Genomic DNA, 26,517 nt, shown 5'->3' on the forward strand with positions numbered 1-26,517 from the left:
CGGGCGTGCGGAATCGGGCGGGCGTGCGGAATCGGGCAGGCATCCGGAATCGCGCGGGCGTGCGGAATCGGGCGAGCGTGCGGAATCGGGCGGGCGTGTGGAATCGGGCAGGCATGCGGAATCGGGTGGGCGTGCGGAAACGGGCAGGCGTGCGGAATCGGGCGGGCGTGCGGAATCGGGCGGGCGTGCGGAATCGGGCAGGCGTGCGGAATCGGGTGGGCGTGCGGAATCGGGCAGGCGTGCGGAATCGAGAGGGGGGATCGGGCGGGCGAGAGGGGCGTGTGGAATCGGGCGGGCGTGCGGAATCGAGCGTGCGGAATCGGGCGGGCGTGCGGAATCAGGCGGGCGTGCGGAATCGAGAGGGGGGATCGGGAGGGCGAGAGGGGCGAGGGGAATCGGGCGGGCGTGCGGAATCGAGCGTGAGGAATCGGGCGGGCGTGCGGAAACGGGCGGGCGTGCGGAATCGGAAGTCGTGAGGAATCGGCAGGCGTGAGGAATTGGGCGGGCGTGTGGAATCGGGCAGGCGTGTGGAATCGGGCGGGCGTGCGTAATCGGGCAGGCGTGCGGAATCGAGAGGGGGGATCGGGCGGGCGAGAGGGGCGTGTGGAATCGGGCGGGCGTGCGGAATCGAGCGTGCGGAATCGGGCGGGCGTGCGGAATCAGGCGGGCGTGCGGAATCGAGAGGGGGGATCGGGAGGGCGAGAGGGGCGAGGGGAATCGGGCGGGCGTGCGGAATCGAGCGTGTGGAATCGGGCGGGCGTGCGGAATCAGGCGGGCGTGCGGAATCGAGAGGGGGGATCGGAGGGCGAGAGGGGCGAGGGGAATCGGGCGGGCGTGCGGAATCGAGCGTGAGGAATCGGGCGGGCGTGCGGAAACGGGCGGGCGTGCGGAATCGGAAGTCGTGAGGAATCGGCAGGCGTGAGGAATTGGGCGGGCGTGTGGAATCGGGCAGGCGTGTGGAATCGGGCGGGCGTGCGTAATCGGGCAGGCGTGCGGAATCGAGAGGGGAGATCGGGCGGGCGAGAGGGGCGGGTGGAATCGGGCGGGCGTGCGGAATCGAGCGTGTGGAATCTGGCGGGCGTCCGGAATTGGGTGGGCGTGCGGAATCGGGCAGGCGTGCGGAATCGAGAGGAGGGATCGGCGGGCGAGAGGGGCGTGTGGAATCGGGCGGGTGTGCGGAAACGAGCGTGCGGAATCGGGCGGGCGTGTGGAATCGGACGGGCGTGCTGAATCGGGCAGACGTGCGGAATCGAGAGGGGGGATTGGGCGAGCGAGAGGGTCGTGTGGAATCGGGCGGCCTGCGAATCGAGCGTGCGGAATCGGGCGGGCGTGCGGAATCGGGCGGGCGTACGGAATCGGGCAGGCATGTGGAATCGGGCGGGCGTGCGTAATCGGGCAGGCGTGCGGAATCGAGAGGGGGGATCGGGCGGGCGAGAGGGGCGTGTGGACTCGGGCGAGCGTGCGGAATCGGGCGGGCGTGCGGAATCGGGCGGGCGTGCGGAATCGGGCAGGCGTGCGGAATCGGGCAGGCGTGCGGAATTGAGAGGGGGGATCGGGCGAGCGAGAGGGTCGTGTGGAATCGGGCGGCCTGCGAATCGAGCGTGCGGAATCGGGCGGGCGTGCGGAATCGGGCGGGCGTGCAGAATCGAGAGGGGGATCGAGCGGGCGAGAGGGTCGTGTGGAATCGGGCGGGCGTGCGGAATCGAGCGTGCGGAATCGGGCGGGCGTGCGGAATCGGGCGGGCGTGCGGAATCGTGAGGGGAATCGAGCGGGCGAGAGGGTCGTGTGGAATCGGGCGGGCGTGCGGAATCGAGCGTGCGGAATCGGGCGGGCGTGCGGAATCGGAAGGCGTGAGGAATCGGAAGACGTGAGGAATCGGAAGGCGTGATTAATCGGGCGGGCGGAATCGGGCAGGCGTGCGGAATCGAGAGGGGGAATCGGGCGGGCGGGAGGGGCGTGTGGAATCGGGCGGGCATGCGCAATCGAGCGTGCGGAATCGGGCGGGCTTATGGAATCGTGCGGGCGTGCGGAATCGGAAGGCGTGAGGAATCGGAAGGCGTGAGGAATCGGGCGGGCGGAATCGGGCAGGCGTGCGGAATCGAGAGGGGGGATCGGGCGGGTGAGAGGGGCGTGTGGAATCGGGCGGGCGAGCGGAATCGGGCGGGCGTGCGGAATCGGGCAGGCGTGCGGAATTGAGAGGGGGGATCGGGCGGGCGAGAGGGGCGTGTGGAATCGGGCGGGCGTGCGGAATCGAGCGTGCGGAATCGAGCGGGCGTGCGGAATTGGGTGGGCGTTCGTAATCGGGCAGGCGTGCGGAATCGAGAGGAGGGATCGGCGGGCGAGAGGGGCGTGTGGAATCGGGCGGGTGTGCGGAAACGAGCGTGCGGAATCGGGCGGGCGTGCGGAATCGGACGGGCGTCCTGAATCGGGCAGACGTGCGGAATCGAGAGGGGGGATCGGGCGGGCGAGAGGGGCGTGTGGACTCGGGCGAGCGTGCGGAATCGGGCGGGCGTGCGGAATCGGGCGGGCCTGCGGAATCGGGCAGGCTAGCGGAATCGAGAGGGGGGATCGAGCGGGCGAGAGGGGCGTGTGGAATCGGGCGGGCGTGCGGAATCGAGCGTGCGGAATCGGGCGGGCTTATGGAATCGTGCGGGCGTGCGGAATCGGAAGGCGTGAGGAATCGGAAGGCGTGAGGAATCGGGCGGGCGGAATCGGGCAGGCGTGCGGAATCGAGAGGGGGGATCGGGCGGGTGAGAGGGGCGTGTGGAATCGGGCGGGCGAGCGGAATCGGGCGGGCGTGCGGAATCGGGCAGGCGTGCGGAATTGAGAGGGGGGATCGGGCGGGCGAGAGGGGCGTGTGGAATCGGGCGGGCGTGCGGAATCGAGCGTGCGGAATCGAGCGGGCGTGCGGAATTGGGTGGGCGTTCGTAATCGGGCAGGCGTGCGGAATCGAGAGGAGGGATCGGCGGGCGAGAGGGGCGTGTGGAATCGGGCGGGTGTGCGGAAACGAGCGTGCGGAATCGGGCGGGCGTGCGGAATCGGACGGGCGTCCTGAATCGGGCAGACGTGCGGAATCGAGAGGGGGGATCGGGCGGGCGAGAGGGGCGTGTGGACTCGGGCGAGCGTGCGGAATCGGGCGGGCGTGCGGAATCGGGCGGGCGTGCGGAATCGGGCAGGCGTGCGGAATCGGGCAGGCGTGCGGTATTGAGAGGGGGGATCGGGCGAGCGAGAGGGTCGTGTGGAATCGGGCGGCCTGCGAATCGAGCGTGCGGAATCGGGTGGGCGTGCGGAATCGGGCGGGCGTGCAGAATCGAGAGGGGGATCGAGCGGGCGAGAGGGTCGTGTGGAATCGGGCGGGCGTGCGGAATCGAGCGTGCGGAATCGGGCGGGCGTGCGGAATCGGGCGGGCGTGCGGAATCGTGAGGGGGATCGAGCGGGCGAAAGGGTCGTGTGGAATCGGGCGGGCGTGCGGAATCGAGCGTGCGGAATCGGGCGGGCGTGCGGAATCGGAAGGCGTGAGGAATCGGAAGGCGTGAGGAATCGGAAGGCGTGATTAATCGGGCGGGCGGAATCGGGCAGGCGTGCGGAATCGAGAGGGGGGATCGGGCGGGCGAGAGGGGCGTGTGGACTCGGGCGAGCGTGCGGAATCGGGCGGGCGTGCGGAATCGGGCGGGCGTGCGGAATCGGGCGGGCCTGCGGAATCGGGCAGGCTAGCGGAATCGAGAGGGGGGATCGAGCGGGCGAGAGGGGCGTGTGGAATCGGGCGGGCGTGCGGAATCGAGCGTGCGGAATCGGGCGGGCTTATGGAATCGTGCGGGTGTGCGGAATCGGAAGGCGTGAGGAATCGGAAGGCGTGAGGAATCGGGCGGGCGGAATCGGGCAGGCGTGCGGAATCGAGAGGGGGGATCGGGCGGGTGAGAGGGGCGTGTGGAATCGGGCGGGCGAGCGTAATCGATTGTGCGGAATCAGGCGGGCGTGCGGAATCGGAAGGCGTGAGGAATCGGAAGGCGTGAGGAATCGGGCGGGTGGAATCGGGCAGGCGTGCGGAATGGGGCAGGCGTGCGGAATCGAGAGGGGGGATCGGGCGGGCGAGAGGGGCGTGTGGAATCAGGCGGGCGTGCGGAATCCAGCGTGCGGAATCGGGCGGGCGTGTGGAATCGGGAGGGCCTGCGGAATCGGGCAGGCGTGCGGAATCGAGAGGGGGGATCGAGCGGGCGAGAGGGGCGTGTGGAATCGGGCGAGCGTGCGGAATCGAGCGTGCGGAATCGGGCGGGCGTGCGGAATCGGGCGGGCTTGCGGAATCGGAAGGCGTGAGGAATCGGAAGGCGTGAGGAAGGAAGGCGTGAGGAATCCGGCGGGCGGAATTGGACAGGCGTGCGGAATCGAGAGGGGGGATCGGACGGGCGAGAGGGGCGTGTGGAATCGAGCGGGCGTGCGGAATCGAGAGGGGGGATCGGACGGGCGAGTGGGGCGTGTGGAATCGGGCGGGCGAGCGGAATCGACCGTGCGGAATCGGACGGGCGTGCGGAATCGGGCGGGCGTGCGGAATCGGTATGCGTGAGGAATCGGAAGGCGTGAGGAATCGGGCGGGCGGAATCGGGCAGGCGTGCGGAATCGAGAGGGGGGATCCGGCGGGCGAGAGGGGCGTGTGGAATCGGGCGAACGTGCGGAATTGGGCGGGCGTGCGGAATCGGGCGGGCGTGCGGAATCGAGAGGGGGGATCGGGCGGGCGAGAGGGGCGTGTGGAATCGGGCGTGCGTGCGAATCGAGCGTGCGGATTCGGACGGGCGTGCGGAATCGGGCGGGCGTGCGGAATCGGAAGGCGTGAGGAATCGGAAGGCGTGAGGAATCGGAAGGCGTGAGGAATCGGGCAGGCGTGCGGAATCGAGAGGGGGGATCGGGCGGGCGAGAGGGGAGTGCGGAATCGGGCGGGCCTGCGGAATCGAGCGTGCGGAATCGGGCGGGCGTGCGGAATCGGGGGGGGCCTGCGGAATCGGGCACGCGTGCGAAATCGAGAGGAGGGATCGAGCGGGCGAGAGGGGCGTGTAGAATCGGGCGGGCGTGCGGAATCGAGCGTGCGGAATCGGGCGGGCGTGCGGAATCGGGCGGGCGTGCGGAATCGAGAGGGTGTATCGGGCGGGCGAGAGGGGCGTGTGGAATCGGGCGCGCGAGCGGAATCGAGAGGGGGGATCGGACGGGCGAGTGGGGCGTGTGGAATCGGGCGGGCGAGCGGAATCGACCGTGCGGAATCGGACGGGCGTGCGGAATCGGGCGGGCGTGCGGAATCGGTATGCGTGAGGAATCGGAAGGCGTGAGGAATCGGGCGGGCGGAATCGGGCAGGCATGCGGAATCGAGAGGGGGGATCGGGCGGGTGAGAGGGGCGTGTGAAATCGGGCGGGCGAGCGGAATCGATTGTGCGGAATCGGGCGGGCGTGCGGAATCGGGCGGGCGTGCGGAATCGGAAGGCGTGATGAATCGGAAGGCGTGAGGAAGGAAGGCGTGAGGAATCCGGCGGGCGGAATTGGACAGGCGTGCGGAATCGAGAGGGGGGATCGGACGGGCGAGAGGGGCGTGTGGAATCGAGCGGGCGTGCGGAATCGAGAGGGGGGATCGGACGGGCGAGTGGGGCGTGTGGAATCGGGCGGGCGAGCGGAATCGACCGTGCGGAATCGGACGGGCGTGCGGAATCGGGCGGGCGTGCGGAATCGGTATGCGTGAGGAATCGGAAGGCGTGAGGAATCGGGCGGGCGGAATCGGGCAGGCATGCGGAATCGAGAGGGGGGATCGGGCGGGTGAGAGGGGCGTGTGTAATCGGGCGGGCGAGCGGAATCGATTGTGCGGAATCGGGCGGGCGTGCGGAATCGGGCGGGCGTGCGGAATCGGAAGGCGTGATGAATCGGAAGGCGTGAGGAATCGGGCGGGTGGAATCGGGCAGCCGTGCGGAATCGGGCAGGCGTGCGGAATCGAGAGGGGGGATCGGGCGGGCGAGAGGGGCGTGTGGAATCAGGCGGGCGTGCGGAATCGAGCGTGCGGAATCGGGCGGGCGTGCGGAATCGGAAGGCGTGAGGAATCGGAAGGCGTGAAGAATCGGAAGGCGTGAGGAATCGAGAGGGGGGATCGGGCAGGCGAGAGGGGCGTGTGGAATCAGGCGGGCGTGCGGAATCGAGCGTGCGGAATCTGGCGGGCGTGCGGAATCGGGCGGGCCTGCGGAATCGGGCAGGCGTGCGGAATCGAGAGGGGGGATCGAGCGGGCGAGAGGGGCGTGTGGAATCGGGCGGGCGTGCGGAATCGAGCGTGCGGAATCGGGCGGGCGTGCGGAATCGGAAGGCGTGAGGAATCGGAAGGCGTGAGGAATCGGAAGGCGTGAGGAATCCGGCGGGCGGAATTGGACAGGCGTGCGGAATCGAGAGGGGGGATCGGGCGGGCGAGAAGGGCGTGTGGAATCGAGCGGGCGTGCGGAATCGAGCGTGCGGAATCGGGCGGGTGTGCGGAATCGGGCGGGCGTGCGGAATCGGAAGGCGTGAAGAATCGGAAGGCGTGAGGAATCGGGTGGGCGGAATCGGGCAGGCGTGCGGAATCGAGAGGGGGGATCGGACGGGCGAGAGGGGCGTGTGGAATCGGGCGGGCGAGCGGAATCGAGCGTGCGGAATCGGGCGGGCATGCGGAATCGGGCGGGCGTGCGGAATCGGTAGGCGTGAGGTATCGGAAGGCGTGAGGAATCGGGCGGGCGGAATCGGGCAGGCGTGCGGAATCGAGAGGGCGGATCGGGCGGGCGAGAGGGGCGTGTGGAATCGGGCGAACGTGCGGAATCGGGCGGGCGTGCATAATCGGGCAGGCGTGCGGAATCGAGAGGGGGGATCGGGCGAGCGAGAGGGGCGTGTGGAATCGGGCGGGCTTGCGGAATCGAGCGTGCGGAATCGGGCGGGCGTTCAGAATCGGGCGGCCGTGCGGAATCGGGCAGGCGTGCGGAATCGGGCGGGCGTGCGGAATCGAGCGTGCGGAATCGGGCGGGCGTGCGGAATCGGGCGGGCGTGCGGAATCGAGAGGGGGGATGGGGCGGGCGAGAGGGGCGTGTGGAATCGGGCGTGCGTGCGAATCGAGCGTGCGGATTCGGACGGGCGTGCGGAATCGGGCGGGCGTGCAGAATCGGAAGGCGTGAGGAATCGGAAGGCGTGAGGAATCGGAAGGCGTGAGGAATCGGGCGGGCGGAATCGGGCAGGCGTGCGGAATCGAGAGGGGGAATCGGGCGGGCGAGAGGGGCGTGTGGAATCGGGCGGGCGTGCGGAATCGAGCATGCGGAATTGGGCGGGCGTGCGGAATCGGGCTGGCCTGCGGAATCTGGCAGGCGTGCGGAATCGAGAGGGGGGATCGAGCGGGCGAGAGGGACGTGTGGAATCGGGCGGGCGTGCCTAACCCTGCGTGCTTAATCGGGCGGGCGTGCGGAATCGGGCGGGCGTGCGGAATCGGAAGGCGTGATGAATCGGAAGGCGTGAGGAATCGGAAGGCGTGAGGAATCGGGTGGGCGAAATCGGGCAGGCGTGCGGAATCGGGCAGGCGTGCGGAATCGAGAGGGGGGATCGGGCGTGCGAGAGGGGCGTGTGGAATCGGGCGGGAGTGCGGAATCGAGCGTGCGGAATCGGGCGGGCGTGCGGAATCGGGGGGGCCTGCAGAATCGGGCACGCGTGCGGAATCGAGAGGAGGGATCGAGCGGGCGAGAGGGTCGTGTAGAATCGGGCGGGCGTGCGGAATCGAGCGTGCGGAATCGGGCGGGCGTGCGGAATCGGGCGGGCGTGCGGAATCGAGAGGGGGTATCGGGCGGGCGAGAGGGGCGTGTGGAGTCGGGCGCGCGAGCGGAATCGAGCGTGCGGAATCGGGCGGGCGTGCGGAATCGGGCAGGCGTGCGTAATCGGAAGGCGTGAGGAATCGGAAGGCGTGAGGAATCGGGCGGGCGTGCGGAATCGAGCGTGCGGAATCGGGCGGGCGTGCGGAATCGGGTGGGCGAGCGTTGGCGTGGTGAATCAGGCAGGCGAGCGGGAGCGTGGTGAATCGGTTGGGCGAGTGGGGGCGTGGTGAATAAAGGCAGCGGGGGAGTGGGGAATCGGGTCAGCGATGGGTGGGGAATCCGGGCAGGGGGGGCCTGGGGACTCGGGTCAGCGATGGGTGGGGAATCCGGGCAGGGGGGGCCTGGGGACTTGGGTCAGCAGGGGCGTGGTTAATCGGGTCAGTGGGGGGCGTGGGGAATTGGGCAGGTGAGGGGGGCGTGCGGAATCAGATGGGTGTGCGGAATTGGGCAGGCAGAATCAGGCGAGCGTGTGTAACTGGGCGGGTCTGCGTAATCGGGCTGGCGGAATCGGGCGGGCGTGCGGAATCAAGCGGGCGGAATCGGGAGGGTGTGCGGATTCACGCGGGCGTAATCGGGAAGGCGTGCGGAATCGGGCGGGCGATCGAGGGTATGGTGAATAAGGCGGGCGAGCGGGGGCGTGGTGAATCGGGCGGGCGAACGGGGGTGAGGTGAATCAGGCAGACGAGCGGGGATGTGGTGAATTGGGCTGGCGAGCGAGGGCGTGGTTAATTGGGTTAGCGGGGGCGCGGGGAATCGGGTCAGCGGGGGCATGGGGAATTGGGTCAACGGGGGCATGGAGAATTGGTCACGCGAGCGGGGGCGAGGGGAATCGGGCGGGCGAGCGGGGGCGTGGGAAATCAGGCAGGCAAACGGGGGCATGCGGAATCGGGCGGGCGAGCGGGCAGGTGCTCAATCGGGCGGGCGAGTGGGGGCATGGTGAATCAAGTCATTGGGGGAGTGGGGAATCAGGTCAGTGGGGTGGGGGAATCCGGTCAGTGGGGGCATGGGGACTCGGGTCAGTGGGGGTGTGGGGAATCGGGTCAGCAGGGGCGTGGGGAATCGGGCGGGTCAGCGGGGCGTGCAGAATCGGATGGGCGTGCGAAATCGGGCAGGCAGAATCAGGCGAGCGTGTGTAACCAGGCGGGTGTGCGTAATTGGGCTGGCTGAATCGGGCAGGGATGCGGAATCGGTCGGGCGGAATCGGGCAGGCATGCGGAATCGGGCAGGCGAGCGTGGGTGTGGGGAATTGGGTCAGCGGGGGCGTGAGGAATCGGGTCATCGGGGGTGTGGGGAATCGGGTCAGCGGAGGCGTGGGGAATAGGGTCAGCTGGGGCGTGAGGAATCGGGTCAGTGGGGGCGTGGGGAATCGGGTCAGCGGGGGTGTGAGGAATCGGGTCAGTGGGGGCAAGGGGAATCGGGTCAGTGGGGGCGTGGGGAATCGGGTCAGCGGGGGCGTGGGGAATCGCGTCAGCGGGGGCGTGGGGAATTGGGTCAGCTGGGGCGTGAGGAATCGGGTCAGTGGGGGCATGGGGAATCGGGTCAGTGGGGGCAAGGGGAATCGGGTCAGCGGGGTTGTGGGGAATCGGGTAAGGGGGGCGTGAGGAATCAGGTCAGTGGGAACGTGGGGAATCGATTGAGCGGGGGCGTGGGGAATCGAGTCAGCTGGGGTGTGAGGAATCGGGTCAGTGGGGGCGTGGGGAATCGGGTAAGCGGGGGTGTGGGGAATCGGGTCAGTGGGGACGTGGGGAATCGGGTGGGTGGTGGCAAGGGGAATCGGGTCAGCGGGGGTGTGGGGAATCGGGTAAGCGGGGCGTGAGGAATCGGGTCAGCGGGGGCGTGGGGAATCGATTGAGTGGGGGCGTGGGGAATCGGGTCAGCTGGGGTGTGGGGAATCAGATGAGGAGGGCGTGAGGAATCGGGTCAGTGGGGGCGTGGGGAATCGGGTAAGCGGGGGTGTGGGGAATCAGATGAGGAGGGCGTGAGGAATCGGGTCAGCAGGGGCATGGGGAATCGGGTGAGGGTGTCGAGGGGAATCGGGTGAGAGGGTGGGATATCGGTTTTGGGGGTGGGAAAATGGTTAAGTGGGTGGGAAATCAGGTAATTGGGGGGGCGTTCGGGTAAGAGAGTGGGGGGATCAGGTAAGTGTCTGGAGGGTTCGGGGAAGAGGGTGGGGGGATCGGGTAAGTGGGTGTGGGATTGGCTAAGAGGGGCGATTGGCTAAGAGTGGGGGATTGGGTAAGAGGGGGATTTGGTAAGAGGGGGGATTTGGTATGAGGGGGGATTTGGTAAGAGGAGTATTTGGTAAGAGGGGGTATTTGGTAAGGGGTGGGGATTGGGCAGGTGGAGGGGAATGCTGCTAGTAGTAGGTAGATCCTTCTGCCCCCTCACTGTAATACTATTAATTATGCATGGTGCACCTTCCATTCTGAGCAGCCTTCCTGTCTGCATTCAGCCACAGTTCATATGCACATTATATTTCACTCATATGAGCATCTACAAACAGGGCATGAGCATCCGCACTCTCTGCCCTGTGCTCCAGCAATTTGTATGAAACACCCCTCATCCATACACCTTATGTCTCTGCACCCATGTCTTTACGATGCTACAACTAACATGTATGAAGTGTTGCATATTTAGGAAATTGTTTAAAATGTCTGCCCATGAAAGGAATGTTCAAATATTGGTTCAAATGTTTTAAATGGCTCTGAGCACTCTGGGACTTAACATCTATGGTCATCAGTCCCCTTCAAATATTGGTCTACCTGTATCAGTGACTATGGTTTGTTGCTATTACGTCAGCAAGATGTTGTAGGTTTTCTTTTCTTTTTTAATGTCTGTGCACAACACTCCTTCACAGTGTTTTCATCCTGATGAATGCATCAAATGTTTACTTAGAATCAAAATCAATCGTCTGGTATTCTTACATCTTTGTGGTAAGCATTCGATTTTCTATATTGAATTTCGTTTTTGTCCACAGCACGATGTAATGGGTGGTTGGAACTTGCTGTTGTTGCTGTGGCATTCTTGAAAATTTAGTGAGACTGTTGTTGGAAATTATGTAAACAGCTGTTGGCATGCCACCTCTGGATCTGAGACAATTGTCAGCCACACCACATGGAGATCGTAATCCAACGAGTATAGAAAACATTTGGCGATGATGATACTTATATTAATAATAGTCGCGTACATCTACACAATTCCTCTGCAACTGTCAATTACAAGCCTGGCAGAGGCTCATCAAGAAACCTTCAGTCTGCTTCTCTACTGTTCCACTCTCTAGCTGTGTGTGCGGAAAAAGAACACGTCTTCCCACGCAAGTTATGTTTTATTTTATTATGATGATCATTTCTCCCTACGCAGATAGGCTCAACAAAACATGTTCACATTCTGACGACACAATTAATGACTGAAATGTCATGAGAAGGCTTGCCACTGCAAAAACCACTTTTTTATGACAGCCACCGCAATTTGTGCATTTTAATGGTGGCACAATCTCTTATTTCATGAAAATACAAAACGAGCTACCCTTCTTTGAACTTTTTCCATGACCCACACCTCACTGCAATACTCCAGAACTGTGTTGACAAGCGTAATGTAAGCAGTCTTTTCAGTAGATGGGTTACATAATCTAAGTGTTCTGCCAATAAATCGTAGTCTTTGCTTTGCTTTCTCCAGCGCATTTTCTATGTGACTGTTACAATTTAAGTTATTCATAATTGTTATCCTTACGTATTTTGTTGAGTTTACAGTTTTTAGATTAATGGATTCGTATGGTACGATCTGTCCGTATCACTATTTACTCCATAAGAATAAAGAGCTAGTCGTGTTTGACAAGCATCATGTTTCCTGAATCAATGTTGGCTATTTATCAATAAATCGTGTTCCTAGAGGTAACGCATGATGTTCACCCATAGTATGTTCCAAAATCCTGCTAAAAATTGACGTTAGTGATAGGGGTCTATATTTCAGCAGATTATTCTTTTTCTTTCTTGGGTGCTGGTGTGATCTGTGCAAGATTCCTGTCTTTGGGAACGGATCTTTCTACAGTTGAGCAGTTGTATACGACTGCTAAGCATGGCAGTATTATACCGGCATACTCTGAACGGAACCTGACTGGTATACAATATGGACCAAGGCCTTGCATTTCAGAAGTGTATTAAGCTGCTTCGCTACACTGAGGGAATCCAGATCTAGGTTACTAATACTGTATAAGCACTTGTTCTCGATAAGAATTCAATAATATTTACTTTGACTTTTTGTGAAGGAATTTAGGAAAACCTTCTATAGTAACTCTGCTTCAGCAGCACTGTCATCAATAACACCACCATTGTTATCATGCAATGAAGGTATTGACTGCAATTTGTCACTTGTATACTTTATGTCCAATTACAATTTATTTCGCTTTTGTGCCAGATTTCGAGACAGTTTCACTTTGGAAACTATTAAAACCCTCTCTTTCACTCAAGTATGCGCTTAAATTCGAGCTTCTGTAAAACATTGCAAATCTTGGGGATTTAGCGTTCTTTTAAACTTGGTATGCGTTTTTCTGCATGTCTTGCTGCCTGTTCTGTGTATCTTGGGGGATCAGTACCACCTCTTATTAATTTATTTGGTTCATGTCTCACAGTTACAATCGACATTATTTCTCTGAATTTAAATCACATCTGGTCTAAGATTACAAAGGCAGATCTGAAGGAGTGGAGACTGTCTCTTATAAATGCGTCAAGCGAATATTTATCCGCTTTTTTAAGAACTTATATCTTGTGTTTATTTTTAACAAGTTGGACGTTTCAGTACTCGTTCTTGCTACAACCACCTTGTAGTCACTAATGCCTGTATCTGCCACATTGTTGCCTGTTTGGTCAGGAATATTAGGCGGTAAGGCTCTGTTGGGTTGGGTTGTTTGGGGAGGATATCAAACAGCAAGGTCATCAGTCTCAACGGATTAGGGAAGTAAGTCGGCTGTGCCCTTTCAAAGGAACCATCCCAGCATTTGTCTGGAGCGATTTAGGGAAATTACAAAGACCTAAAGCAGGCTGCGTTTTCGCCACCTTTTACGCAGTGAGTGGGCTCCTGAACTAATTGTTCCAAAAACGTCCTGACTGCCGTCTCAATTATTCTGATGTCATTTTATGACTACCATCAACATTCGTGTATTTTCACCAACATATCGAAGGTAGATTGAAGTCACCACCAACAGTATTTGTATGGATGGTGTACCTATTGAAATGACACAAGTTTTCTTTCAACTATTCAGCAACTGTATCATACAAGTCAGAATATTGGCAAAAGGAATCAATTGTTAATTTATTCTGGTTGTCAAAGATAAACTTTACCCATACTAACTCACAGTAAGTATCTACTTCAATTTCACTCCAAGGTAAACAACTACAAACCGCAATGAACACTGGTTTCCTTCCTCTCCTTTGAAGTCATATCCTAAAGAAGTGCCATTATGCACCTATCATTGGATCTCCCAGAAATGAGTAACACTCCGTGAATACCCAGATCTTGCAGGTCGAGAGGCTTCCTCTGAAACAGGGCAAGCGACTTGATCTGGCTCATGGACTTAACCAGCCACAGATATCACTTGAAATCTGTTCATCAGATGAACTGGGGAGGGTCTCTGATTGGCCCCTCGGAAAGTCTTTTGCTGCCAGCCACACACTGGAATGACTTCCCACACAACCACAAGTGAGAGGTCAACCTCATTGTGGGCAGTGCCTGATGTGGCCACAGTAGTAGACTGATCGGGTACCATATGGGTCATGCTCGATGTCCTGTGGCTGAATACAACACTGCCAGGAGCTGTGAGCTAAGAGTCACCAACTCAGCTTGAAGCTGAACCCAGAATTAATGTTTCTGTCCATAAAGCCGGCATGACAAATACACAGACACACATGATACATAGAAGTTGAAACGAAGAAACACTGACGAAATTTAAAATACACTCCTGGAAATTGAAATAAGAACACCGTGAATTCATTGTCCCAGGAAGGGGAAACTTTATTGACACATTCCTGGGGTCAGATACATCACATGATCACACTGACAGGAACACAGGCACATAGACACAGGCAACAGAGCATGCACAATGTCGGCACTAGTACATTGTATATCCACCTTTCGCAGCAATGCAGGCTGCTATTCTCCCATGGAGACGATCATAGAGATACTGGATGTAGTTCTGTGGAACGGCTTGCCATGCCATTTCCACCTGGCGCCTCAGTTGGACCAGCGTTCATGCTGGACGTGCAGACCGCGTGAGACGACGCTTCATCCAGTCCCAAACATGCTCAATGGGGTACAGATCCGGAGATCTTGCCGGCCAGGGTAGTTGACTTACACCTTCTAGAGCACGTTGGGTGGCACGGGATACATGCGGACGTGCATTGTCCTGTTGGAACAGCAAGTTCCCTTGCCGGTCTAGGAATGGTAGAACGATGGGGTCGATGACGGTTTGGATGCACCGTGTCCCCTCGACGATCACCAGAGGTGTACGGCCAGTGTAGGAGATCGCTCCCCACACCATGATGCCGGGTGTTGGCCCTGTGTGCCTCGGTCGTATGCAGTCCTGATTGTGGCGCTCACCTGCACGGCGCCAAACACGCATACGACCATCATTGGCACCGAGGCAGAAGCGACTCTCATCGCTGAAGACGACACGTCTCCATTCATTCCTCCATTCACGCCTGTCGCGACACCACTGGAGGCGGGCTGCACGATGTTGGGGCGTGAGCGGAAGACGGCCTAACGGTGTGCGGGACCATAGCCCAGCTTCATGGAGACGGTTGCGAATGGTCCTCGCCGATACCCCAGGAGCAACAGTGTCCCTAATTTGCTGGGAAGTGGCGGTGCGGTCCCCTACGGCACTGCGTAGGATCCTACGGTCTTGGCGTGCATCCGTGCGTCGCTGCGGTCCGGTCCCAGGTCGACGGGCACGTGCACCTTCCGCCGACCACTGGCGACAACATCGATGTACTGTGGAGACCTCACGCCCCACGTGTTGAGAAATTCGGCGGTATGTCCACCCGGCCTCCGCCATGCCCACTATACGCCCTCGCTCAAAGTCCGTCAACTGCACATACGGTTCACGTCCACGCTGTCGCGGCATGCTACCAGTGTTAAAGACTGCGATGGAGCTCCGTATGCCATGGCAAACTGACTGACACTGACGGCGGCGGTGCACAAATGCTGCGCAGCTAGCGCCATTTGACGGCCAACACCGCGGTTCCTGGTGTGTCTGCTGTGCCGTGCGTGTGATCATTGCTTGTACAGCCCTCTCGCAGTGTCCGGAGCAAGTATGGTGGGTCTGACACACCGGTGTCAATGTGTTCTTTTTTCCATTTCCAGGAGTGTAAATTGTTCTTGTGATAATGTGTCAGCTCACAGTACTCTGATACACTGCTACTGTTATGAGTGCTACCATTTGACTAGGGTAGCTTACTATTTCAAGTTATTTTTGAAACACACACAAAAAAGCGTGGTGTAATGCGAACAGCTCTTCTATGCACCATACAGTTAATAAAGTGTACAGCCGTGCCTGATAAATACACAGGTGTGCACAAAACATGAGAGCTGAAGCTACATAATAATAATAATAATAATAATAACAATAATAGTAATTAGAAAAATACATTTCGAGTAGTTGATAGATAGTTCACTTGTTTGTGAGAAAAACATCACATGGTAAGGATGTCAAGTCATGTATCAACAGTCCCTGCAGCAGATGCCAATAAACAGAGAAAAAAAGCAAATAAGCTTAACTAACAGTGCGTGCTTTCCTTATAGGTGAGGTGAAGTGGTTGCAGCAGCAGCCACTTGATGTCAACATAACACTGTACAACCAAACCTACTGCCTGAATACCAGTGGCTGCAAGCACATCAGTGTCAGTATGATATGAAATGAGAAGTTCTACTCAGTGGTAGTATTCGAAAACCATCTATTTAGTTATGTCAATGTCATGTTATCCATGGATGAATAATGCTAACTATGTGGTGAGTTAATGCAGATTTCAGCTTTGTTCCACAGGAACGTTTGATCTCAACCCACGATACCAGGTGAACATACAATCACTGGAGGGGACCTTCCTGGTACAGCTAATATATTTAACAACAGAGAGTGCACTCATCTATGGGGGCAGACTTAGATGAGTAATGAATGCCAGCTATGCAATACAGCATGATATTAAGTGCTGGAAAAGATTGCAGTCACATATCTACCGATTCTATGCCACACTGTGCAGTAATCTACTTTAGTTGGATCACCAAAGCTCTACACACATTGGAAAAAACCATAGCTCAGCTCCATGACACACTGTGTGGATTAATAGTGCTAGAAACATATGATTCAAAACTAGCAGGTGTGGGCTCTGAATTAGAATCTTGTTTAAGTTTAACATATCCAGCTATAAGTAACAGTTTATAGAACCCTCTACATTCCAATGTAAACAAATAGATACCACCATAACCAAGTGGACGAAACAGTCACACTACAAGGGTCTTGTTGTAACTGACTGTTCCCGCAATGATCGGGGAAACCAGAATAACAACATGAATGGATCATACTTCCTGATATTACAGGTTTCTGTTATTGGAGCTTTGTGCTAGGCGAAAATAATCTAGTTCTTATGCTGTTTACATATCCTGAGGGAGTCTGCTTCGACCTGTACATATTTTTTTAAAGAACTGTTTCAGTAAGAGTATCAGCTCCTGCAGGAGATTTTGCATGGAAATAAGGGAGTAACATATCAGACATTCAGCAGAAGCAGTGATACTCCAACACCACAAAAAGCCAAACAGCAAATTCATATTTGGTGATGTCTTTGTGGAAAATCGGGTATTTCTGCAGATATTTCTGTTTTGGTCACCATGTGCAATTTTACATATTTTATTTCAGAGAGACATACATCCTTAAGGATCTCAAAGCAGATGCCCAAGGATAACACAAACCTTATTATTGCTTTCAAAAAGGGCAATCTGAATTTAAAGCATATTTACCAAGCACAGGTTTTCTGGTTATAGACAAAACTAGGAAATTGAAAAAGGGTCGATGGAGATAAAACTGCAATGACATTCATCATGAAACCCAGTCTATCAAAAAGTAACTTAATCAGCATACTGTAGACTAGAGAGAGCTGCACACATGTTGCACATTCATGCACAGGGCACAAAGCACATTCATTTATTTGACAGAAAAATTGAGATAATCAACACTAAATTAATGGAATAGGAAAGGCCGAAAGTGCTTGTAACTCACTATTAACAGAAGCAGAAGAGGAGGAGTCACAGTAAAGACTGTTACTGACTACAGTAATACTGAGTTACAACAGAACATGTGGGGTCATCAGGACAAAACCACAGATGTTGGGTAAGCACTCAATATGTTTACTTAGAATGCAGTAAGATATGGGGATAAGGAATTTGAAAGAATGTATATCTATTACAGTCAATATTCTCCGAAATTGAAATCATAAAAAAATACACCCTGAAATTATACAAATGTATATTCAAACATTACACATAACCAATGCACATAAGACCCCAAAAGGATTAATGAAAAAATAAAAAAATGACAAATACCAGAATGCAATTAAACCAACACTAGCAGCTGCATATAGTGCAGGTAAACTGCTAGAAATTATGAAACACTGAACAATCAACCCCTAGAGTATATAAATTATGATGATCTGAATGCAATCATAGATAAATTATGACTGCAATCAGCTTCAGCAGCTGCAGGGGATGCAGGTCACACAAACGAAATATTATTGATCACATCTAAGCTTTGAGAAAGGCACATCATCGATTAATTATGGAGACAGTTGTCAATGAGCTCCAAAGACCAGTGTACAGAATATTTCTGTACAAACATGTGATATCAGGAATGGACGATTTATGGCAGGCTGATCTCTAAGATATGGAAGACTACTCACAATCCAATAGTGGTTTCAAGTACATTCTAATGGTCATAGATACATATTCCAAATTTGTTGAACACCATGATAAAAACTGAATGTGGGTTTTCAATGTATGTACAAATGGCTGAACATACTACCACAAATCATTGACAAGTATAATCACATTACTCAGCGTACAATTAAGAAGAAATCTATTTATGTTACAGAGGAACATAGAGGGATTACAGAAAAGCTCTGAACTGAAAGTGTTCCTCACAGAGCAAGTACTAAGACATTGAGAGAATAGGACATTGTTGAAATGGCTCAGTTTCTCAAGAAAGCCCAATTATTGGGCGAACACACACACTTTTCTATGCAATCAGAAAATTAAACCCCAAACCATGCAGTAGTGTGACGTGTGCAAGGAAACATGTCAAGATACGTGAAGGTGTTAGTCTCAAGAATCTTCCATTTCAACTTTGTACCTCTGGGTACAATTTCCATGGACCTGGAACAGAACTGAAAGAGTGCCTAGCTTACGATGAGTAGGGATTTGAAATATTGGACAATACATGCAAAGAACACAACATTGTTTACACTACAAATAAAGATTATCATACTGCATACAAAATATTCACTTTTATTTATTTATCATATTGAAAATGTATATAAGTAATATACTTCACTATCCTCCGCAGAGATCTGCTGGAGCGAAGTACTTTTCTTTTAGTTTAGACCAATGTTCTTTCAGTGTAAATGACATTACATCACAACTTTAAATGATGCAGAGATTCGTGTACTGCGAAGTTTAGCTGTTGAGCCATAGTCAAAAGTGAACTTCGGGAGGTAACATAGGAAGGGCATGTGGAAATACAAGAAATGTGGGACTATCAATTCAGATGTTGTGGGGGGTATGGGACTCTCAGCGATTTAAGGCTGATTGAAGAATTGTTACGTTACCTCAGTGACAGAAACCAGGTGTACAATTTTCGACACTACCGAGACATCAAGTCATACCTCTGAGGAAATTTCTGCCTGATAGTTATCCTGGACCCGTACCCGTGGTCTAGGGTTAGCGTCTTTGATTCATAATCAAAAACATCTTCGGTCCTGGGTTCGATCCCCGGCACTGCCTAAATTTTGATAAATAATCAGCATTGGCGGCCGAAGACTTCTGGCATAAGAAGTCAGCCTCATTCTGCCAACGGCCTTGTCAAAGAGGGCGGAGGAGCGGATAGAGGTTCAGCACACTCTCTTGTCCGAGGGGTGGGAAATTGCCCCTAAAGGCGGACGAATCAGCAATGATCAACGACATGAGGATGTAGAAGGCAATGGAAACCACTGCATTAAAGACACGTAATGTGTATCCACAGGACATGTGGCCTGTAGTTGAAGAAGTGTCATGATGATCTCTCCATTGGCAAAAGATTCCAGAATAGTCCCCCGTTCGGATCTCCGGGAGGGGACTGCCCAGGGGGAGGTTACCATGAGAAAAAGATGGAATAATCAACGAAAGGATGATGTTCTACGAGTCGGGGCATGGAATGTTAGAAGCTTGAACGTGGTAGGGAAACTAGAAAATCTGAAAAGGGAAATGCAAAGGCTCAATCTAGATATAGTAGGGGTCAGTGAAGTGAAGTGGAAAGAAGACAAGGATTTCTGGTCAGATGAGTATCGGGTAATATCAACAGCAGCAGAAAATGGTATAACACATGTAGGATTCGTTATGAATAGGAAGGTAGGGCAGAGGGTGTGTTACTGTGAACAGTTCAGTGACCGGGTTGTTCTAATCAGAACTGACAGCAGACCAACACCGACAACGATAGTTCAGGTATACATGCCGACGTCACAAGCTGAAGATGAACAGATAGAGAAAGTGTATGAGGATACTGAAAGGGTAATGCAGTATGTAAAGGGGGACGAAAATCTAATACTCATGGGCGACTGGACTGCAGTAGTAGGGGAAGGAGTAGAAGAAAAGGTTACAGGAGAATATGGGCTTGGAGCAAGGAATGAAAGAGGAGAAAGTCTAATTGAGTTCTGTAACAAGTTTCAGCTAGTAATAGCGAATACCCTGTTCAAGAATCACAAGAGGAGGAGGTATACTTGGAAATGGCCGGGAGATTCGGGACGATTTCAATTAGATTACATCATGGTCAGACAGAGATTCCGAAATCAGATACTGGATTGTAAGGCGTACCCAGGGGCAGATATAGACTCAGATCACTATATAGTAGTGATGAACAGTAGGCTGAAGTTTAAGACATTAGTCAGGAAGAATCAATACGCAAAGAAGTGGGATACGGAAGTTCTAAGGAATAACGAGATACGTTTGAAGTTCTCTAACTCTATAGATACAGCAATAAGGAGTAGCGCAGTAGGCGACACAGTTGAAGAGGAATGGACATCTCTAAAAAGGGCTATCACAGAAGTTGGGAAGGAAAACATAGGTACAAACAAGGTAGCTGCGAAGAAACCATGGGTAACAGAAGAAATACTTCAGTTGATTGATGAAAGGAGGAAATGCAAACATGTTCTGGGAAAATCAGGAATACAGAAATACAAGTCGCTCAGGAATGAAATAAATAAGTGCAGGGAAGCTAAGACGAAATGGCTGCAGGAAAAATGTGAAGACATTGAAAAAGATATGATTGTCGGAAGGACAGACTCAGCTTACAGGAAAGTCAAAACAACCTTTGGTGACATTAAAAGCAACGGTGGTAACATTAAGAGTGCAGCGGGAATTCCACTGTTAAATGCAGAGGAGAGAGCAGATAGGTGGAAAGAATACATTGAAAGCCTCTATGAGGGTGAAGATTTGTCTGATGTGATAGAAGAAGAAACAGGAGTCGATATAGAAGAGATAGGGGATCCAGTATTAGAATCGGAATTTAAAAGAGCTTTGGAGGACTTACAGTCAAATAAGACAAAAGGGATAGATAACATTCCATCAGAATTTCTAAAATCATTAGGGGAAGTGGCAACAAAACGACTATTCACGTTGGTGTGTAGAATATATGAGTCTGGCGACATACCATCTGACTTTCGGAAAAGCATCATCCACACAATTCCGAAGACGGCAAGCGCTGACAAATGCGAGAATTATAGCACAATCAGCTTAACAGCTCATGCATCGAAGCTGCTTACAAGAATAATATACAGAAGAATGGAAAAGAAAATTGAGAATGCGCTAGGTGACGATCAGTTTGGCTTTAGGAAAAGTAAAGGCACGAGAGAGGCAATTCTGACGTTATGGCTAATAATGGAAGCAAGGCTAAAGAAAAATCAAGACACGTTCATAGGATTTGTCGACCTGGAAAAAGCGTTCGACAATATAAAATGGTGCAAGCTGTTCGAGATTCTGAAAAAAGTAGGGGTAAGCTACAGGGAGAGACGGGTCATATACAATATGTACAACAACCAAGAGGGAATAATAAGAGTGGACGATCAAGAACGAAGTGCTCGTATTAAGAAGGGTGTAAGACAAGGCTGTAGCCTTTCGCCCCTACTCTTCAATCTGTACATCGAGGAAGCAATGATGGAAATAAAACAAAGGTTCAGGAGTGGAATTAAAATAAAAGGTGAAAAGATATCAATGATACGATTCGCTGATGACATTGCTATCCTGAGTGAAAGTGAAGAAGAATTAAATGATCTGCTGAGCGGAATGAACAGTCTAATGAGTACACAGTATGGTTTGAGAGTAAATCGGAGAAAGATGAAGGTAATGAGAAGTAGTAGAAATGAGAACAGCGGGAAACTTAACATCAGGATTGATGGTCATGAAGTCAATGAAGTTAAGGAATTCTGCTACCTAGGCAATAAAATACTCAATGACAGACGGAGCAAGGAGGACATCAAAAGCAGACTCGGTATGGCAAAAAAGGCATTTCTGGCCAAGAGAAGTCAACTAATATCAAAAACCGGCCTTAATTTGAGGAAGAAATTTCTGAGGATGTACGTCTGGAGTACAGCATTGTATGGTAGTGAAACATGGACTGTGGGAAAACCGGAACAGAAGAGAATCGAAGTATTTGAGATGTGGTGCTATAGACGAATGTTGAAAATTAGGTGGACTGATAAGGTAAGGAATGAGGAGATTCTACGCAGAATCGGAGAGGAAAGGAATATGTGGAAAACACTGATAAGGAGAAGGGACTGGATGATAGGACATCTGCTAAGACATGAGGGAATGACTTCCATGGTACTAGAGGGAGCTGTAGAGGGCAAAAACTGTAGAGGAAGACAGAGATTGGAATACGTCAAGCAAATAATTGAGGACGTAGGTTGCAAGTGCTACTCTGAGATGAAGAGGTTGGCACAGGAAAGGAATTCGTGGCGGGCCGCATCAAACCAGTCAGTAGACTGATGACAAAAAAAAAAGTTATCCTGAAAACTGAATAAAAACAAGCAGTGTTCAAGTCTCTGCATCATTTAAAGTTGTGATGTAATGTTATTCACATTGAAAGAACACTGGTCTAAATTAAAAGAAAAGCACTTTCCTCCAACAGACCTCAGAAGAGGGTAGTGCATTATATCACTGATTGGTCTAGGAATATAAAAAGCATAGCTAGTCACTGAATTAATAATAAATAGGGAGCAGGGGAGTTGCAGCAATACCTCTTTGGTCCTGCGAGATTTACGATTTATATGTATACAGAAAAACAATTTGTTTAAGGATTTGAGCTACATGCAAATGTTAATATGCTCTCATCAGTTAAAAGCAGGAAATATTGTGGACTTTAGTAATAAATGTTCAATAGCATGGCTTGTAGGTTTCTTGAAGGGACAAGAGATGGTGCAAAATACTGATAAAATTTACGAGTCAAATCAACCAGTGGACGTACTGCCAGTCAGTACAAATTATATAGAGTGTAATATCACAACGAATTTTGTACTTTGACATATTAGTATATATTATATATTTATTTTTTCCTACAGTAGGTCGTGCTTATAAAACTGAAGTCAATGAAGTTCAAGATGAATACAGACCACCACTCAAAGCCAAGGTGATGAAGGTTTCGAACCCATTGGGACAGTGGCAGGTACTGCAAAGTTTAGCTGTCAAGCCATAGCTGAAAGTGAACTTCGGGAGGTAACACAAGAAGGGCATGCCCCATATGGCGGGCAAGGCAGTCATTGAAAAAGTGGGGCCGCGCAGAGTGGCCACGCCGTTTGAGGCACCAGGTGCCATGTCAGGGATTGTGCGATCCCTACCACCAGAGGTTTGAGTCCTCCCTCGTGCGTGTGTGTGTTCTTAGCCTAAGTTAGTTTAACTAGTTTGTTAACACACCGTAAGATAGGCAGACATGCAGATGAATACACGAAACACCCATAGTCTGGTTTTGAACAGACAAGGTATCAGTACAAACAGACGAAGATAGTCTGCTCCACTACCCAATAATAACAGGGTTTATGGCTATTGCGATGATGACTAAGCTCAGGCAGATTCCTGAGGTACCACTATCCCCTGGATAAGGGTGTCTGACAGGGCTGAACCCACTTGTACTGTGAACTTTGGTCCTTTAAAAATTCATTAAGGAAATGGGGCAGGCAGCTTCAGAAGCCCACATGTGTACAGTACAGAGGATACCAGTCCTCCAGCTGATGTGTTGGGCTTTCTCCAAATCAAAGAACACAGCCACAGTCTCGTTTTCCTGCAGGAAACCATATATGACATTCGTTGACAAACTGACGATACGGACGACTGCCAAACATTGCATTCCAAATACTCACTGTGCAGTGGTCAGGAGATAGCAAGACTTTAGCCACCAAACCAGCTGTCCAATAATCATATATTCCATCACATTGCAAGCACAGCTGGTGAGAGGAACAGGCTGTAGCTAGAAGAGAGGTGTTTGTCATGTCCTTACTGGACTTACGTATGGGAATAACAGCGGCTTCACACCAGCATCTGGGTAATGTGCCCTCTGCCCAAATGTGACTGTACCTACAAAGGAGAAAATGCTTTCCCACAAGAGAAAGGTGCTGCAACATCTGAATGTGATCATCATCCAGTACTTGGGCAGAAGATTGGGATAATTTAAGAGCATGGTCTAGCTGTTTCATGGTAAAGGTGGGACTGTAGCATTCACGATTCTGAGAGGAGAAAATGTCAGCTAACTCTCCTTCACTTGTTGCTGAGGGAGGAAGGTGGGGTGATAGTGAGTAGAGCTATAAATCTCCGCAAAGCAGTGGCCCAAAGTGATGCAGATAGCAGTTGGGTCCATAATGAAATCATCCATCACGGTCATGCCAGAAATCGAATAATGGAGATTGATCACAGAGAGCGAATGAATGTTGCCCCACATGATTGAAGAGGGAGTAAAACTGTTAAAAGAAAGGGTAAATGAAATCCAGCTAGATTTTTTGGTACCATGACAACTGTTTATAATAAATACAGTTCGCTATCACAGGATGATTGTTAAAAATGTGGAGAGCATGTCTCTGCGTGCGGATCACATCATTGTACATCTCAGTCCACCTAAGGAATGGCACACATTGAGATAATATGAAGTGAAAGGTATGGAATATTCTGTGACGATAATAAGGATAACGTTTCTAAGATATTTTACCTGGTCATGACAGCTGTTGTTGGTTCAGCCTTAGAAAGCTGCCAACTGCGTTTACAATCAGTTGGAGTAGGAGTCAGCAAATGGTTTGCCATTGGGAAATGGTCGATCAAGCTTGTGTCAGACAGAAAAGACCACTTGAGATGATGGGCAAACTGGGTAGTGCAGAACAATAGGTCCAGATGGGAATAGGAGCACGTTAAGTCCAAAAGAAAAGTGGGTGCTCCATATTAACTGAGAAGGTCTGCCAAGAGCGAACCTCTTGGACATGTTCTCAAAAGGCCCAAAGGGTGACAGTGGGCATTACAGTCGCTAAGCACCAAAATTGGGTGGGGGAGCTGACAAATGTGTTGAATGAAGTCTCCCCTGGTGACAGCTGCAGACATTAAAGAGAGATACATGAAACGATTAAGGAAAATGCAGACTGCAACAGCTCGCAGTCGGGTGTTCGATGAGATGCTTCAGATATTACCATCATCCAAGAAAATCAGTAGGTCTCCGCCATGAGACTGAATGCAGTCCTTGGGATGAGGAAGGTCAAAGTGGACTGAAAGGAAACGTGGGAGGTCACCAGGACACATTTTTGCTTCTTGGAAAGCAGAAAACAAGTGCCTTTCGATTCCATGAGCAACTGTAGTTCCTCATTATTCGATATAATGCTTCCTATGTTCTATTGGGGAAGAGTCATAACAGCGATTGGGGAGGAGGGAAAAAATGAATGGTAGTCACCTCCATGGCTGCCGAGTGCCAGCCTTCAAAGATACACTGCTACACTGTGCACAGGCTGGAAGCATCGGCATTCTCCCTGGGTCAGCCTGCACATTCCAGGGGAGAAAATTCTTGGGTGATGTGCACCAACCAAAGAGAGGTCAGCCATATAAGGGGATCACGTGGTGAGGCCGTTGAAGAGAATCACTGAGTCAGCGAAGGACAAAACAATTTGACTTTCTTTGAATTTATTAGAGCCTTTACAGCTGGCAGTTGAAGACTCTGATGTTTGTTGGCTGGAGGAATGTAGAAAGTCTTCGCAGGAGTATTCCTTTGCTCCTTTCTGGCCTGCCAATTGTGTAGCAGGTGATTCTGCTGCCACGGCGATAATCTGGCAGCTTGTTGGGCACCTGCAGGAAAAGAAGACTGTGATACTAATGCGATACTGGTCCATTTCACAACTGCAGTTCTGAAATGGAGGTCAAAAGTCTACATGGCTACATCCTTTGTGAAGCAACAATGCATAGCAAGAATGGTACTAAAATGCAGGGCTCTTGACTAGCTAACAATGTGCATGAGACAGGGTATGGTAGTTTCTCCTTCACCTTTATCTTCCAAATGGCCTACTCATCTAGGTAGGTGGGCCATTCATGGGATGAGATGGCATGTCGCCATTAGAACTGATAGAGTGGAGAGAAGGGGGTGAGAAACCACCCACATGAGCATCTATTCCACAAGTAACACATTTAGCCATGTATTGACAGGGCATGCACGTGTGGCTATAATGTTGACACTGCTAGGAAACATCTAGTTTGGACGAATGGTAGGACTGTGATGACTGCATGTTGTTGTTGTCATTGTTGTGTTCAATTCAGAGACTGGTTTATGCAGCTCTCTATGCTACTCTATCCTGTGCAAGGTTCATCATATCCAAGTAAGTTCTGCAACATCCTTCTGAATCCGTTTAGTTTTTTCAACCTTGGTCTCACTCTATGATTTTTACCCTCCACACTTCCTTTCAGTACTAAATTGGTAATCCCTTGATGCCTCAGAACGTGTCCTATCAACCGATCCTTTCTTCATACCCTGCCTTAATCTTTGAGGGAAGCACTACTCAATCATATGACAGAAAAAAGAGTGCGCGTGTGCACTAAGTTTGCATCAACCTATTTCATTACCCAATGGACTGCAGTAACACACTGATCACATAAGTGTGGATTTTTTTCCCTTGATCAGACCTTCAAAGAGCTTAGTGCAAGTAACAGCACATGAAGAATTCCGCATACAATGGACCTCAACATGAACAAGATAACCATGGCAGAGTGATGCTGTTAGCAGTTGGGCTTAAACACACAACTGGTCTCCAGATGCAAAGTCGCAATACGTTTCATAGAGCCTGCAATTGCATCTATACCCTTCTCAATAATACACGTTTTAACTGGAACAAAAGAACCAAGTTGAAGCTGGGAGAGTCTCCAAATCTGCAGCCTCATT

General features: G+C 52.5%; 1 protein-coding gene across 1 annotated transcript in view; it reads left to right on the forward strand.

Annotated features, from left to right (window-relative positions):
* The first annotated feature begins 9,022 nt into the window (after positions 1 to 9,022).
* Positions 9,023 to 26,517, forward strand: part of LOC126295033 (uncharacterized) — a 97,024-nt gene continuing 79,529 nt past the window's right edge. Inside the window, exon 1 of the mRNA XM_049987283.1 lies at positions 9,023 to 9,430. Within this exon, the coding sequence (XP_049843240.1) occupies positions 9,023 to 9,430 (408 nt within the window). The remainder of the gene's footprint in view (positions 9,431 to 26,517) is intronic.

Source organism: Schistocerca gregaria, chromosome 11, assembly GCF_023897955.1.
Source record: "Schistocerca gregaria isolate iqSchGreg1 chromosome 11, iqSchGreg1.2, whole genome shotgun sequence".
NCBI lineage: Eukaryota > Metazoa > Arthropoda > Insecta > Orthoptera > Acrididae > Schistocerca > Schistocerca gregaria.